The sequence below is a fragment of the Artemia franciscana genome, chromosome 4 (assembly GCF_032884065.1).
Source record: "Artemia franciscana chromosome 4, ASM3288406v1, whole genome shotgun sequence".
NCBI classification, from domain to species: domain Eukaryota; kingdom Metazoa; phylum Arthropoda; class Branchiopoda; order Anostraca; family Artemiidae; genus Artemia; species Artemia franciscana.
This window is the reverse complement of record NC_088866.1, coordinates 12,531,479-12,544,758: the sequence shown is the minus strand read 5'-3', so window position 1 is coordinate 12,544,758 and position 13,280 is coordinate 12,531,479. Positions and strand designations below refer to the sequence as shown.

The 13,280-nt window shown below is 34.7% G+C and overlaps 1 protein-coding gene across 2 annotated transcripts in view; it reads left to right on the top strand.

Annotated features, from left to right (window-relative positions):
* The window catches only part of LOC136026014 (uncharacterized), a 117,523-nt gene extending 112,224 nt beyond the window's left edge, over nt 1-5,299 (top strand). For both annotated transcript variants that reach the window (XM_065702164.1, XM_065702163.1), the window contains one exon: nt 518-5,299. In XM_065702164.1, the coding sequence (XP_065558236.1) occupies nt 518-1,540 (1,023 nt within the window). In that variant the 3' untranslated portion in view covers nt 1,541-5,299. The remainder of the gene's footprint in view (nt 1-517) is intronic.
* Nucleotides 5,300-13,280: the final 7,981 nt, after the last annotated feature.

Genomic DNA, 13,280 nt, shown 5'->3' with positions numbered 1-13,280 from the left:
CCACATTGTCAAATTTTCAACTCTCCAGTGTAGTATTCAGCTGTTCCTGGGAAGTTTCTCTAAAATTCTCATTCTGGAGTCAACTAAAATCATAACTTCCTGTGCTTCCCAGCTTCCCTTTATCAATAAGAGACTAGAAAAACTACCTAGAGAAAAAAAAGTGTGCTGAATCCAATACTAGCAGTTAGATTGCACTTGTGCGCACCGCCCACAAATTAAAAATTTAGTTCCGACAGTCTACGCGAATGAATTGGTCCATTCAGACAGCTTAAACCAAGCATGGATACAGGAAATTATTTTTGGGGTGGGTGCATTTCAAGACGAGTGTGATGCAAATTTGGAATAAATCCAAAAAACGGATGAAACAGTTTTTCTGAATATCACTGTGAAATTACTGAAGAAAACAAGAAGCCATAACATTTCTGGGTAGTCGGGCTCAAGACTTTTTTCTTGTTTGCAAGATATTTAGGAATCACTTTTGACTATGCTGTATAATTTCTTTTCAACTATTTTTCAGGCGAACGACAATGAACGATTGCGATTAACTACAAAACGTATTAAATTTGATCCCATACGACAGTGCAGCAGCTCAGAAAACAATAAAAACAATTTGTGCAGTCTAAATGTGAATAAGCAATATGATACAATCAAACTCCTTGATTCAGATGGTGACATAATTAAGTGTATTTGTTTGTCTTCCACAATTTCCACAACATATTGGACAACCGGGTCTGAAATAAAATTATTGGCTGACCTGACTAATATTTACCCCAATTCATTTAAGGACCGAAGTTTGTATCAGTTTGAATTTGAAATAGAGGCACTTGAAAATAATTGCGGGGTGCCCCAGGAATCCACACATACGGGAAAAATAGTATTTCCTGAAAAACAACTACACAGCTCTCAACATGAGATAGACTGCTTCTGGAAAGTCGAACTACCAAAAACATATCAACCTGTGTTTAAAATATCCCAGCTTACACTTGATAAATATTGTAAAGAAAGTTTTTTGAGCTTCACATTTTCTGGAGAAAGTGAACCATATTCTCGACTATGCAACCAGAACCAAAACTCGAATGAAGTACTGCCTTCTCATTGGGGTGAACCACAGTTTGAATCAAGGAGCTCTAAAGTGATAATACGACTAAGATCCATCCGTCCAACAGCGAGATTTGTTTTAAAATGGACGTCAGTAGCGGCTCGGTGGCTGTTATCAAGTAACGATTCAAAGACAATTAAAGAAAACGATGAATGTGAATTCCGATGTAAGGATGGTATAAGTTGTATTCCTAAATACTTAGTATGTGATGGTGCTATTGATTGTCCACAGGGGTCTTATCTTGGAGAACCCTTAGATGAGGCTCCTGAGACCTGTTTATTAATAACATCAAGAGATTATATAAATATAAATTGGACGATACCTGTTTTAATATTTACAGTAATACTAGCAACAATTCTATTGACAATTTTATGTTGCAAGAAATCTAGAGACGTGAATAATGTGGGCGTAAGCACTTTCAATGAAAAGCATTATCTTTAGTTTCTATTTTAAAGGGCCAAAGGTATAAATTGGATGAAACTTGTTCTAGTTAGCAGAAATTTATTAGCTAATATTTTTTTTATATTACAAATTATGTTGATTTTCCCAAATAGCTTTTTATATTGTAATAGCATAATTCTTAGAACTTACGCGATATATCTCTATTTTAGCTTTTTAACATTCATCTATTTGCGTACTTTATGGATCCGTTACTCAGCCTCATTTATTGTGCAGTGGCTTGAACTGAGTATAGTACAGTGTGTGTAATTTTGCATATCAGAGAGTATTGCTTGTACTCTTTATAAGCTTGGAATAAATTTTTTTAGTGACATGATTACCAAGATAGATATACCTTAATGCAAGCAAAAACATTTTAGAGGTTCTGACAAATTTTGTTATCTCAGATTGAACAGCACCAAGTGGACCATAAAAAGGTGAAAAATACCATAATAAGTGGAACTCTAATTGAAGAAAATTGGACTTAGAAAAATGTGGTTTGCTTTAAAACATAAGGCATTATAATACCTTAATAAATATTCCAGGATCAAGAGAACCTCAAGTATGACAAAAAAGGACACAGGCTTGATTATATTGACTTGAAAAATTATTTTTTCCTTTTGTTTGTTCTAACTACCACTACTACTACTAACCACTCACTGCAACAACAAACCACATGCCAGCACAGCTACGCACGCTCCTCTTCCATCCCATTTTATCCAAAGCCTCCCTATTTACACCCTCCCAGGAAGCTCCCATTTCCTTTAAATATTTTTTTTATGACATTCTCCTACCCCAAACGTGGACGACCTGCTTTCTATTCAGCCCTAGGTGGTTGGTCGAAAAGGATAATCTTCGGAAATTTGTCATCCTCCATCCACAGAACGTGCCCTAAACATCTCAATGTTTCTTTCATTATCACTAGTTGTGGCCCCGTTCCTATTTTTAGCTGGGACAGGTCCAGATTGTCTACTCCCTCTCAATTTATTTACATGCCAGTACAATATTTTACTATCATGCCGTCTAGCTGTATCTTCTATATCCTTGGCAATCTTATCGATGGCCTTCACTTCACACCTCCTTAGTTCATAACTTTCTTCCCTGCAGTTCAAACCTTCTTTCATTGCAGTCTCTACTTTCTTCCGTAAGACCAGCAGCTTTACAAATAGTTTTTCTAAAATTATTCCAACCATCTTTCACATTGTCAAATTTTAAACTCTCAAGTTTAGTATTCAACTGTTCCTGGAAAGTTTCTCTCAAATTCTCATCCTGGAGTCTACCATCAGAACTTCGCGGGACGTAGTTACCCCTCCGAAATTTCAGCTCTAAATTAACCCTAGACACGACTATATGGTGATCTTTACTTTTAACATCAATAAAGGCCTTCCTATATACCCTAGTATCTTGTATTGATCCTGAAAGTCTTCGATTAATTATAACAAAATCAATAAGGTTTGCTGTCTTACTATCACGTGAATACAATGTCAACTTATGGGCATTTCTATGACCAAACACCGTATTGGTTAACTAGATTGTTATGCCTACGAAATTGCAAAAGTCTGCTATTGTTTCCGCTGTTTTCTTTTCCTACAACAAATTTACCTAGGCTAGGATACCATCTATTTTTATTTCTACCGATCTGGGCGTTAAAGTCTCCTAGTAAAAACATCATATTTCTACCTGTGACCCTGTCTCCTAGGACCTCCAATGGTCCTGAATGGTCCAATGTTATAAATTGAGGCAATGGTATATGTAATCCCGGGCCCATCTTCATAACAACGTGGTTTTCAGCACTTGGTGATGCTCTTCTATCAACAAGAGTCGAAATCTTGCACAGACAATCCGAAGCGTATTACCTCCAACTCATATTATATTCATGCCTCAAATTATTATGCTACTAGGAGGAGGCAACCCATAGCAGATAAATTAGCTAGGAAGATGTTTTCAGCCCGAAAACGCCCGTCAACAGACCAATCCCAGAAGAATTATCCATTAATCAGAATCACGTGCGAATGCTGAGTCGTTTACTAGGCTATAATTTTCTTCGAGGGGTGCTGGGTAAGGAGATTCGATGCAGTAAAGAATCGTCCTATATCATTCATAATGAAAAATTTAAGTGTGTGCGCCCAAACTATTAGAGTTGACTGGGTGGTCTTGTCATAGCTCGCACAGCCTGGTTAAGAATTTCGAGTAAATGACAATATACTAAAAGCCAACACCTACTTTCCAAACAATTTAACCTCTCATACTTTGTGCCAGAGACAAAAATATTAAGTTTTAATGAAAATTATATCAATAAAAAGAGTGAATATTGTTTCAGGAAAAGGTAGTCCATAAGAATGTTCTAGCATGCCTGCTAAGAAAACACCAAAAATCAATTCAAAAGAAATGTAGTTTGATTAATTTGACAGCTTTGGGAGTTTCACGTGGTGCAACCCACTTTCATTGAAAAACTTACCGACACAATTTCAGAATCTTTTCAATCAAATTTCATAGTCAAACCACAAGTTATCAATAGCTTTCAATGATAACTAGTCCCCTGGGAGACTTCGCTAATGGACCTTTTGTCTTTGAGACGGTCAGGAGACGTTGAAACTTACGCAAATACTTATTTCACATAAACGAAGACCTTCCTCCTCATCAAGCCAAAATACTAAGGTAAAACAATATTAAAAATATGATTTTCAAAACTAATGCTAGTCGATAATTTTAACAGAATATACAATTTTTTTAAATCTTTAAATGAAAATCCGACATTTGAAATATTAAGCGAAAAAACTGAAAACCTTACAGCCTTTTTCCAATATTAACCAATAATAAACTATGTCGATTATAAGCGACCAGATATTAATTTTAAAATATTTTACCAAACAGAAGTTTTCCAAAGAAAAGTAAAGAGCCATATCAAACCACAAAAAGAGCTGATATAAGGCTTTCTAATAATTCAAACCTACAGCAAATATAGATTATTATCATTGTTTAAATGAAACCGAAACGAACAGAAATTAAAATAAATAATTGCATCAAACATAAAGCTAATAGATTGAAGCAACATAAATCAAAAAGAAAAAAATCAGTTCAAACTTAAAATGAACAACAATTACCAAAAAATGAGGATGGCTGTTTCTCCCTATTTCTTTCAAAGAGTGAATCGTCGTTTATACTTTGAAAAAGCAAACAATTTTTTTCACTTTTATGGTTTCACTTTTATAATTGTAAATTTGACGAATTTAGTATTTCTGATAGTTCCAGGAGTTATTACCACTATATATTAAACAATCAGTCTACTTTCATTAGATCTCCACAATAACCTTGATCATTAGGGTGATTTTCCTTTTTCTTTTGTAGATGCCTTGACCTCACTACTAAATAAAGACCAAACAGCTACTGACACGTATCGCCCTAAAAGAAACTCATATGGTACTCAGACTATTAAGAAAGGTCGAGAGGGAGGGGCGCGGCACTTACTCTTAAGCTTTTACTAGCCTGATGGTTTTTTGTATGTCATGACAAAATAGAAAGAGACTACTCAAAATACAGGTTGCTCTTCAGCAAAGTGCCAATGGCAGTTTGCCTTCTTGAAGGCCTAGGGAGTGGGATCCCTACTCCTATTTTTGGTGACCATTGTTCGTATTAAGTTTGGTCTAATTGTTTGTTTTATTTTCTATTTCGCTTTAGGATTCTTTTTTTCATTTATAGCAGTATCTGCTATTTGTATGTTGGATGTCATAATTTATTTTGATGTGACTGTCTAATAGACGATTATCTATTTGGTAATTTATTTTCCGATTATCTGTGGTGGAGCATTAGCCTCCTCTCTAGATTTAGTCCCTTTCTTCCAATCTAGTTTCATAATAAGTGCCTAGTCTTCTATTTTCTTAGAAAATATAATCAACATCCCCTCCCAGATTTTGAAATAAAAATTCCCCCTTCCGACCCTAAATTAAATAAAAAAAAGAGTTTTTTTTAACTGAAAGTAAGGAGTGACATTGAAACTTAAAACGAACAGAAATTACTCCGTGTATGAAAGGGGCTGTTCTCTTCTCAACGCCTCGCTCTTTACGCTAAAGTTTGACTCTTTCTCTCAATTTTACTTTATTAAACGGTAACAAACTTTAGCGTAAAGAGCAGGGCGTTGAGAAAGGAACAGCCCCTTTAATACACGGAGTAATTTCTGTTTGTTTTAAGTTTTAATGTCGCTCCTTACTTTCAGTTAAAAAAAAACTAGTTTTTTGTCATTTAATTTCTGAACGTTTTTAAATTAATGCATGTTTGATTTTGGCTCTCCGCACATAAATTATTAAAATGAAATTTGCATATTACTTTTTTTTTGGCTAAATGGCTTTCTCTTAGTTTTGATCAGGCGATTTTGAGAAATAAGGGATGGGGAAGGAGGCCTAGCTGCCCTCCAATTTTTCGGTTACTTAAAAAGGCAACTAGAACTTTTAATTTTTAACGAACGTTTTTATTAGTAAAAAATATATGTAACTTAAAAATTAACTTACCTAAAAAACTTCTATATTACATTTATATTATGCATATGAGGGGGTTTGTCCCCTCGTTAATACCTCGCTCTTTACACTAAAGCTTAAGTTTTGTCCCAATTCCTTAAGAATGACCCTGAACAAGAAAGGCCGTAGAATAAACAGTTGAAATACTAAAAATACTTTAGCATAGAGAGCGAGGTATTTAGGAGGAGAAGACTCCCTTATATGCGTAATAATCTCTGTTCGGTTTAAGTTTTAATGCTACTCCTTACTTTCAATTGAAAAAACTTTTTCATGTTTATTTTTTCATTGTTTTTTTTATAGTAACGCTAGAAAATCCTGCGCCCATTTCATTGAATTTCTCTTCCCCCATGACATATTCCTCCAAGGAAAGATCCTCCCACATAGCCCCCTCCCCTCACCTCCCCCCAAACCAACAAAAATGAAAATGTCTGTACACTTCCCAATAACCATTACTGTATGTAAACACTGGTCAAAGTTTGTAACTAACAGCCCCTCCCCTGGGGACTTTGGGGGAGTAAGTCATCCCCAAAGACATAGTTATTATGGTTTTCGACTATGCTGAACAAAATAACTATCTCAAAATTTCAATCTGTTGACTTTGGGAAAAATGAGCATGGGAGGGGGCCTAAGTGCCCTCCAATTTTTTGGTCACTTAAAAAGGGCACTAGAACTTTTCATTTTCGTTAGAATGAGCCCTCTTGCAACATTGTAGGACCACTCGGTCGATACGATAACCCCTGAAAAAAAAAACTGAGTTCGTGATCGGTCTTCTGGCAAAAGTTCCACATTTTTGTAGATAGGAGCTTGAAACTTTTACATTAGGGTTCTTTGATACGCTGAATGCGATGGTGTGATTTTCGTTAAGATTCTATGACTTTTAAAGGGTGTTTACCCCTATTTTCCAAAATAAGGCAAATTTTCTCAGGCTCGTAACTTTTGATGACAAAGACTAAATTTGATGAAACTTATATATTTATAATCAGCATAAAAATCCGATTCTTTTGATGTATCTTTTAGTATCAAAACTCCGTTTTCTAGACTTTCGTTTACTATTGAGCCGGGTCGTTCCTTACTACAGTTCGTTACCACGAACTGTTTGATTAAGGGGATTGGGAGCTGGTTTTCTGGACAGTGCTCCACCTCTGTCCTAGATTGCTATCTTGAATTTTTATAGTTGATCTAATTTGTTCTAATTTTATGTGTAATTCAATTGTCTTAGGAGTTTTCGGTCGTTTTTCCTCCTCCCGCGATCAAATTTCTCTGTGGGTTAATTAATGACCATGTACAGAAAACACTGCAAAGTAATCACCATGCTGTTTTAATTACTGCATAAGGAATTTAAACCGATCTACTATATCTTTCTGAAACTAAATAAGGCTTAGGAATCATTTTCAGCTTGAAAGATCAGTTTCTAGCATTAAAGCTGTTATAGGGGCAGGGAAAAAAATGAAATCAATGACGAATTCACATCAGCGGAGGCTCATGTACTGCCATAATTTCAACATCAAACTTCTTTAAATTCGAGAATAACAGCTCCACCTAAGGTGTACTGACTCCCTCAGTACTTCAAAGGACTCAACTAACTCCCTGAACAACTGGGGAAAGAAAAGAAAAAGTGTCATAAGTGTTCACCTTCTGCTGAAAGCCGATAAAATTAATCTTAGGAACAAAGAAGAAGCACTTCCCTGTCAGCTGGTCTGAATGCCTGGCAGGGAGCAATTACAGTCTTACAGTGTATTTAATTCACATTTGGTAAGATAGGGATATGAACAAAATTGAAGATAATCCTGAGAAATTACCATACATGTAACAACAAATGTTATATAGATTTGTATAGACAGTGGATAACTACAATTTCGTTGTTTCTAACTTCAGGTTTCCGGAAAATAACTTGGATTTTAATGTAGCTTTTTTCTGCCTTTCCCGTCCCAGCTAATTCACATTCTAAAATTTTTAGAAACTATTCAGATTTTTGTTTACTAACTAGCAAGCTAGCTAGTAAACAAGTCCCTAGACAATTCCCAACGTTTAGGCTTAATGAACATTCTTAAAAATGATTTTCCATTTTAGATATTTAATCTGAAGTAATAGATCCCATAGGTAAAAACATGAATACAAAATAGGCAATAAGAATAAGTTAAACACAATATTTTCATTAATTTTTTATAGGTCATCATTTAGAACAAATGGTTATTGTGCAAAGGCTCATTTAATCGTAGATTTTTTAGTTTTAGCTCTATTTTCAAGGGTCAAAACTGATTGGAGGAAACCCTGTCTCTCTTTAAACGTCCTATGTGTCCAAAAGTGTCCTCCTTCCCTGTTAGAAAAGGATTTGAATTGAAATTCCAAGATTTTAGTCGGATCAGACGAATAATCCAAAAATGTGCCTACAAGAACAACATAATGAATACAGTCCTTCGGGTAATGACCCAAATTTATACTAACAGGAACAGCCGATGATTGAACCACACTTTTTGTACAGCCTACTGTTTGAAATACCGGCCGTCAGTCGGGTACCCGAAACGATTCATATGCAATTTCTCTTAAAAACATCAAGCAAAACATAATCTCTGTTCGTCTTAAGTTTCAATGCTACTTCTTCCTTTTATTGGAAAAAAACGTTTTCATGTTTATTTTTCATTGTTTTCTTATAGTAATGCTAGAGAATCCTGCGCCCTTGTCATTGAATATTTCTTCCCCCATGCCAGATTCATCCAAGGAAAGATCCTCCAACATAGTCCCTCTCCTCAGCCCCACCCCCAAACAAAATAAAATTCCCCTGAAAACGTCTGTACGCTTCCCAATAACCATTACTATATGTAAACACTGGTCAAAGGTTGTAACTTGCAGCCCCTCCCCCAGGGATTGTGGGGGAGTAAATCATCCCCAAAGACATAGTTATTATGGTTTTCGACTATGCTGAACAAAATGGTTATCTCTAAATTTTGATCCGTTGACTTTGGGAAAAAATGAGCGTAGGAGGGGGCCTAGATGCCCTCCAATTTTTTTAGTCACTTAAAAAGGGCAATAGAACTTTTCATTTCCGTTAGAATGAGCCTTCTTGCGACATTCTAGGACCACTTGGTCGATACGCTGACCCCTCGGAAAAAAAACAAAACAGAAAACAAAAAAAAAAACAAAGAAATAAACACGCACCCGTGATTTGTCTTCTGGCAAAAAATACAAAATTCCACTATTTTAGATAGGAGCTTGAAAATTCTACAGTATGGTTCTCTGATACGCTGAATCTGATGGTTTCATTTTCGTTAAGATCCTACGACTTTTAGGGGGTGTTTCCCCCTATTTTCCTAAGTAAGGCAAATTTTCTCAGGCTCGTAACTTTTGATGGGTAAGACTAAACTTGATGAAACTTATATATTTGAACTCGGCATTAAAATGCGATTATTTGAAGTAGCTATTGATATCAAAATTCAATTTTGATATCAATTTTGAACATGTATTGCATTATTTTTTTAGAGTAAACACAGGTCAAAAAATATGCATCAACTGGTCAGAGGTACAGCATAGATCATATACCTTTGGCCACTTTGTGTTGTAATTTTGACTACTTTCATAAATAGGTACAAAAACAAGAAGGAACACATTTACTACTTGTTCTCCAGCCAGTATCAACTATTCTAGATTATATATTGACAAATCAATTTCAAATCACTGGTGTCCCATTTGACAAGCAGTCCCACGGGTTTTCACTAGAACTGGAAGTTCCAATACTAAATCTGATTGGTCAGTGTAACATGCCTTTTAATCAGTCCTTATAAATCTGAAGAAGTCATTATCATCTAGTTTCTTGTGATATTTAATTTTGTAAATCACTTTCATTAAGTCTCTTACTTCTGCAAAAAAATTTACAATCCTTTTGCCAAACAACTTTACAACCCCAAAAGTGCTTTTAGAATTTCTATTTCTTTCAGTTTTTTTTTTTTTTGATCTTCCAAATTTGTGTCATATTCTTCATTATCATCCATCAGCAAATCAGTATTTGGGTCAGAATCACACGTTTAATCAACCTCTAGTAACTGTTTTTTTTGTTTTTTGTTTTTTTTTATCTTAACCTACCTGACTCACTTTTCGTTTTCAGCTTCTGCTTATCAATTTCTTCTGCTTAGCTTATCAATCAACTTCCCGCTAGGTAGCGGGCTACTAGACGAAATTCCTATTTTCGGGTACACTCACTAAAAAAGTTGCAGACCCCCCAGATACAATAATTTAAACTTTTTTTCTTAGCTGATTGTGTTCGGAATTAAACGGGCTTTGTTTTTGAATATAAAAAAATACTTTATCTTGAAAAAGTTTCGAGTTTTTAGCTTCTCTGTTAAAAATTTGTTGACCAAAATCTATTTTTTTAAAACTGCAGTAAAAACTATTCTATTTTTTTTACTTTTTTACAAAAAAAATCATGTTCATGTAACCCCAAGTCCCTTCTTTCTATTTATGTAAGAGTACGCTGGTTTTGACCTATCTTATCTGTAAAAAAATTAAAATCGTCGAGCCCCATTATAAACCAAATTTAGTATTTTTTGCCTATGTCTCAGAAACACCCCAACTTTGAACATGCGCCCTACGATATTCTGGTCGACTACCATGGGATCCACCCTTAAAATTTTTGTACCTTTCGGCATGGGTACTAATCGAAATAAGCAAGATACAGAACTTGGCGCTCTGACTATTATATCACTAAGCTTTGTTTAAATGATGATAATCAATTTGGTTTTAGATCTAGACTAGGCTGTCAGCGTGCTCACTGTGCTTTGACTTCTTTATTAAAAGATTTCCATCGAACTCGTTGCGTACTTCATTTTGCAACCCTAGCCTTGTCTAAAGCATTTGACAGTGTTTGTCATTCTAAAGCATGGACAGCATTATGCCAGTGCATCGTTTTTGGTATTCCAGTTCTAACCTTCGCCTTAAGTCATTAGATAATTCTTATTTTGGTCATATCCCTGTTCGTTGCAGTGTAAGACAAGGGCGAGTTCTTTCTCCGTATATTTTTAATGCTCGTATTGAAAATGTATTATCAAAAATATCGACTACGTGCCTACTACGACATTCTGATATCTCATATCTGACTTATGCAGAAGACCTTCTGATTAGTGAAACTGAGTCTGGTCTTGCCCGTTCAGTGATTTCAGTTACTTCTGCCTCCCGCGATGTCGGCCTTTACCTAAATTAAATAAAAAAAAACAAGTTTTTTTTTTTAACTGAGAGTAAGGAGCGACATTAAAACTTAAAACGAACAGAAACTACTCCGTGTATGAAAGGGGATGCTCCCTTCTCAACGCTCCACTCTATACTCTAAAGTTGTTTGTGTTTAGTAAAGTAGAATTGAAAGAAAGAGTCAAACTTTAGCGTAAAGAGCGGGTCGTTGAGAAGGGAACATCCCCTTTCATACACGGAGTAATTTCTGTTCGTTTTAAGTTTTAATGTCGCTCCTTACTTTCAGTTAAAAAAACTTGTTTTTTTAAATTTAATTTCTGGACATTTTTGAATTAATGCATGTTTTGATCTTGGCTCTCTGCATATAAATAATTAAAACGAAATTTGCATATTGATTTTTTTTCTTTCTAAATAGCTTTCTCATAGTTTTAATTGGAAGATTTTGAGAAAAAAAGAGTGAGGGAGGGGCCCTAGTTGACCTCCAATTTTTTGATTACTTAAAAAGCCTACTAGAACTTTTAATTAATTACGAACGTTTTCATTAGTAAAAAATATACATAACTTACGTAACGAACTTCAATATTCGTATGTTTTTATTGTGTATATGAGGGGTTTCACCCCTCGTCGATACCTCGCTTTTTTACGCTAAAGCTTAAATTTCGTCCCAATTCCTTAAGAATGACCCCTGAATCACAAAGGCCGTAGAATAAATAGTTGAAATTACTAAAAATACTTAAGCGTAAAGAGCGAGGAATTACGAGGGTTAGCCCATCAAATGCGTAATAATTTCTGTTCGTTTTAACTTTCAGTAGTTTCAGAAGAAAAAACTTTGTAAATTTATTTTTCATTGTTTTTTTTTATTTTTCATTGTTTTATTTTTTCAAGACAAATCTTAATGAAACTTATATATTTAAAATCAGCATTAAAATACGATTCTTTTGATGTAACTATTGGTATAAAAATTCAATTTTTTAGAATTTTGGTTACTATTGAGCCGGGTCGCTCCTTACTACAGTTCGTTACCACGACCTGTTTGATATTGACAAGTGCGAGTTTCTTGTTTTCAACGGTAATACTTTTTCAGAATCACTATACTGCGATGGGCTTAGTATTCACTATTTTAAATTGTGTCGTTGGCTTAGTATAACAGTTTGCGATTCTATGAATTCTCTCCGGTCTCGTGCTGTCAAAGATATTTAGTGATAAGCTGAGGCTCGGTTGCTCTAAGATTATGGCAAATCGTGGACACTATAGAAAAAGAGCGAAATCTTTCTTAAGCGGACTTTAATGATCAGCCCTTTTTTTTCTTACGAGTATCCTGAAAAAACAAGAAAACTTCCAAGTTCTAACAGGAAAAGAAACCTTGATGGTTTTAGTTTTGGTACTACTTTATGTCTGTTACATTTACCTTCTTGGCATATTAAAAATGAAATAAAATTTAAATTAATATTTTTACGAGAATAAACAATAATTATAAATTAAATAAACATATGTAACAAACTATTTTTCTTCCTGGCCAAACTTAGCCTTCGATATTTTAGGCCCTACGAATAGAGATATGCAAGATGGTGGGACAGAAAAAACCCTATTAACCGAAGGAATCGGATAAATCTCACTCCTGAACAATTTAAGGAATTGGAAAAAGTGTTCGAAGAGACTCACTTTCCAGATTCCGAAACTATAAGTGAATTAAGTGTGCAGCTTAATCAAAGTAAAACACTTGAAAAATACTTGACCAATCTCATCATCGCAGCTTCGAATAATCTAATCTTGGTGAGCACACTAATTTCCACTAAACTTCAAACTTTTGGTTTTCTCTTTTAAGGTTTTCGAATTGCTTTCATCCATTGTCAAAATATATAGAAATATTTGTGCAATCACCAGTTTTGTACATTTTAAGTAATTTAATAATAATTTCTTTTTGACGTTAATTGACACTTGTACAAATTTTCTTTGAGCAGCAAGCATTTTAACCTCGACAATTTCTACTAAATTTCAAACTTTTGGTTTTCTGTTTTAAGGTTTTCGAATCGCTTTAATCCAATGTCAACATATAC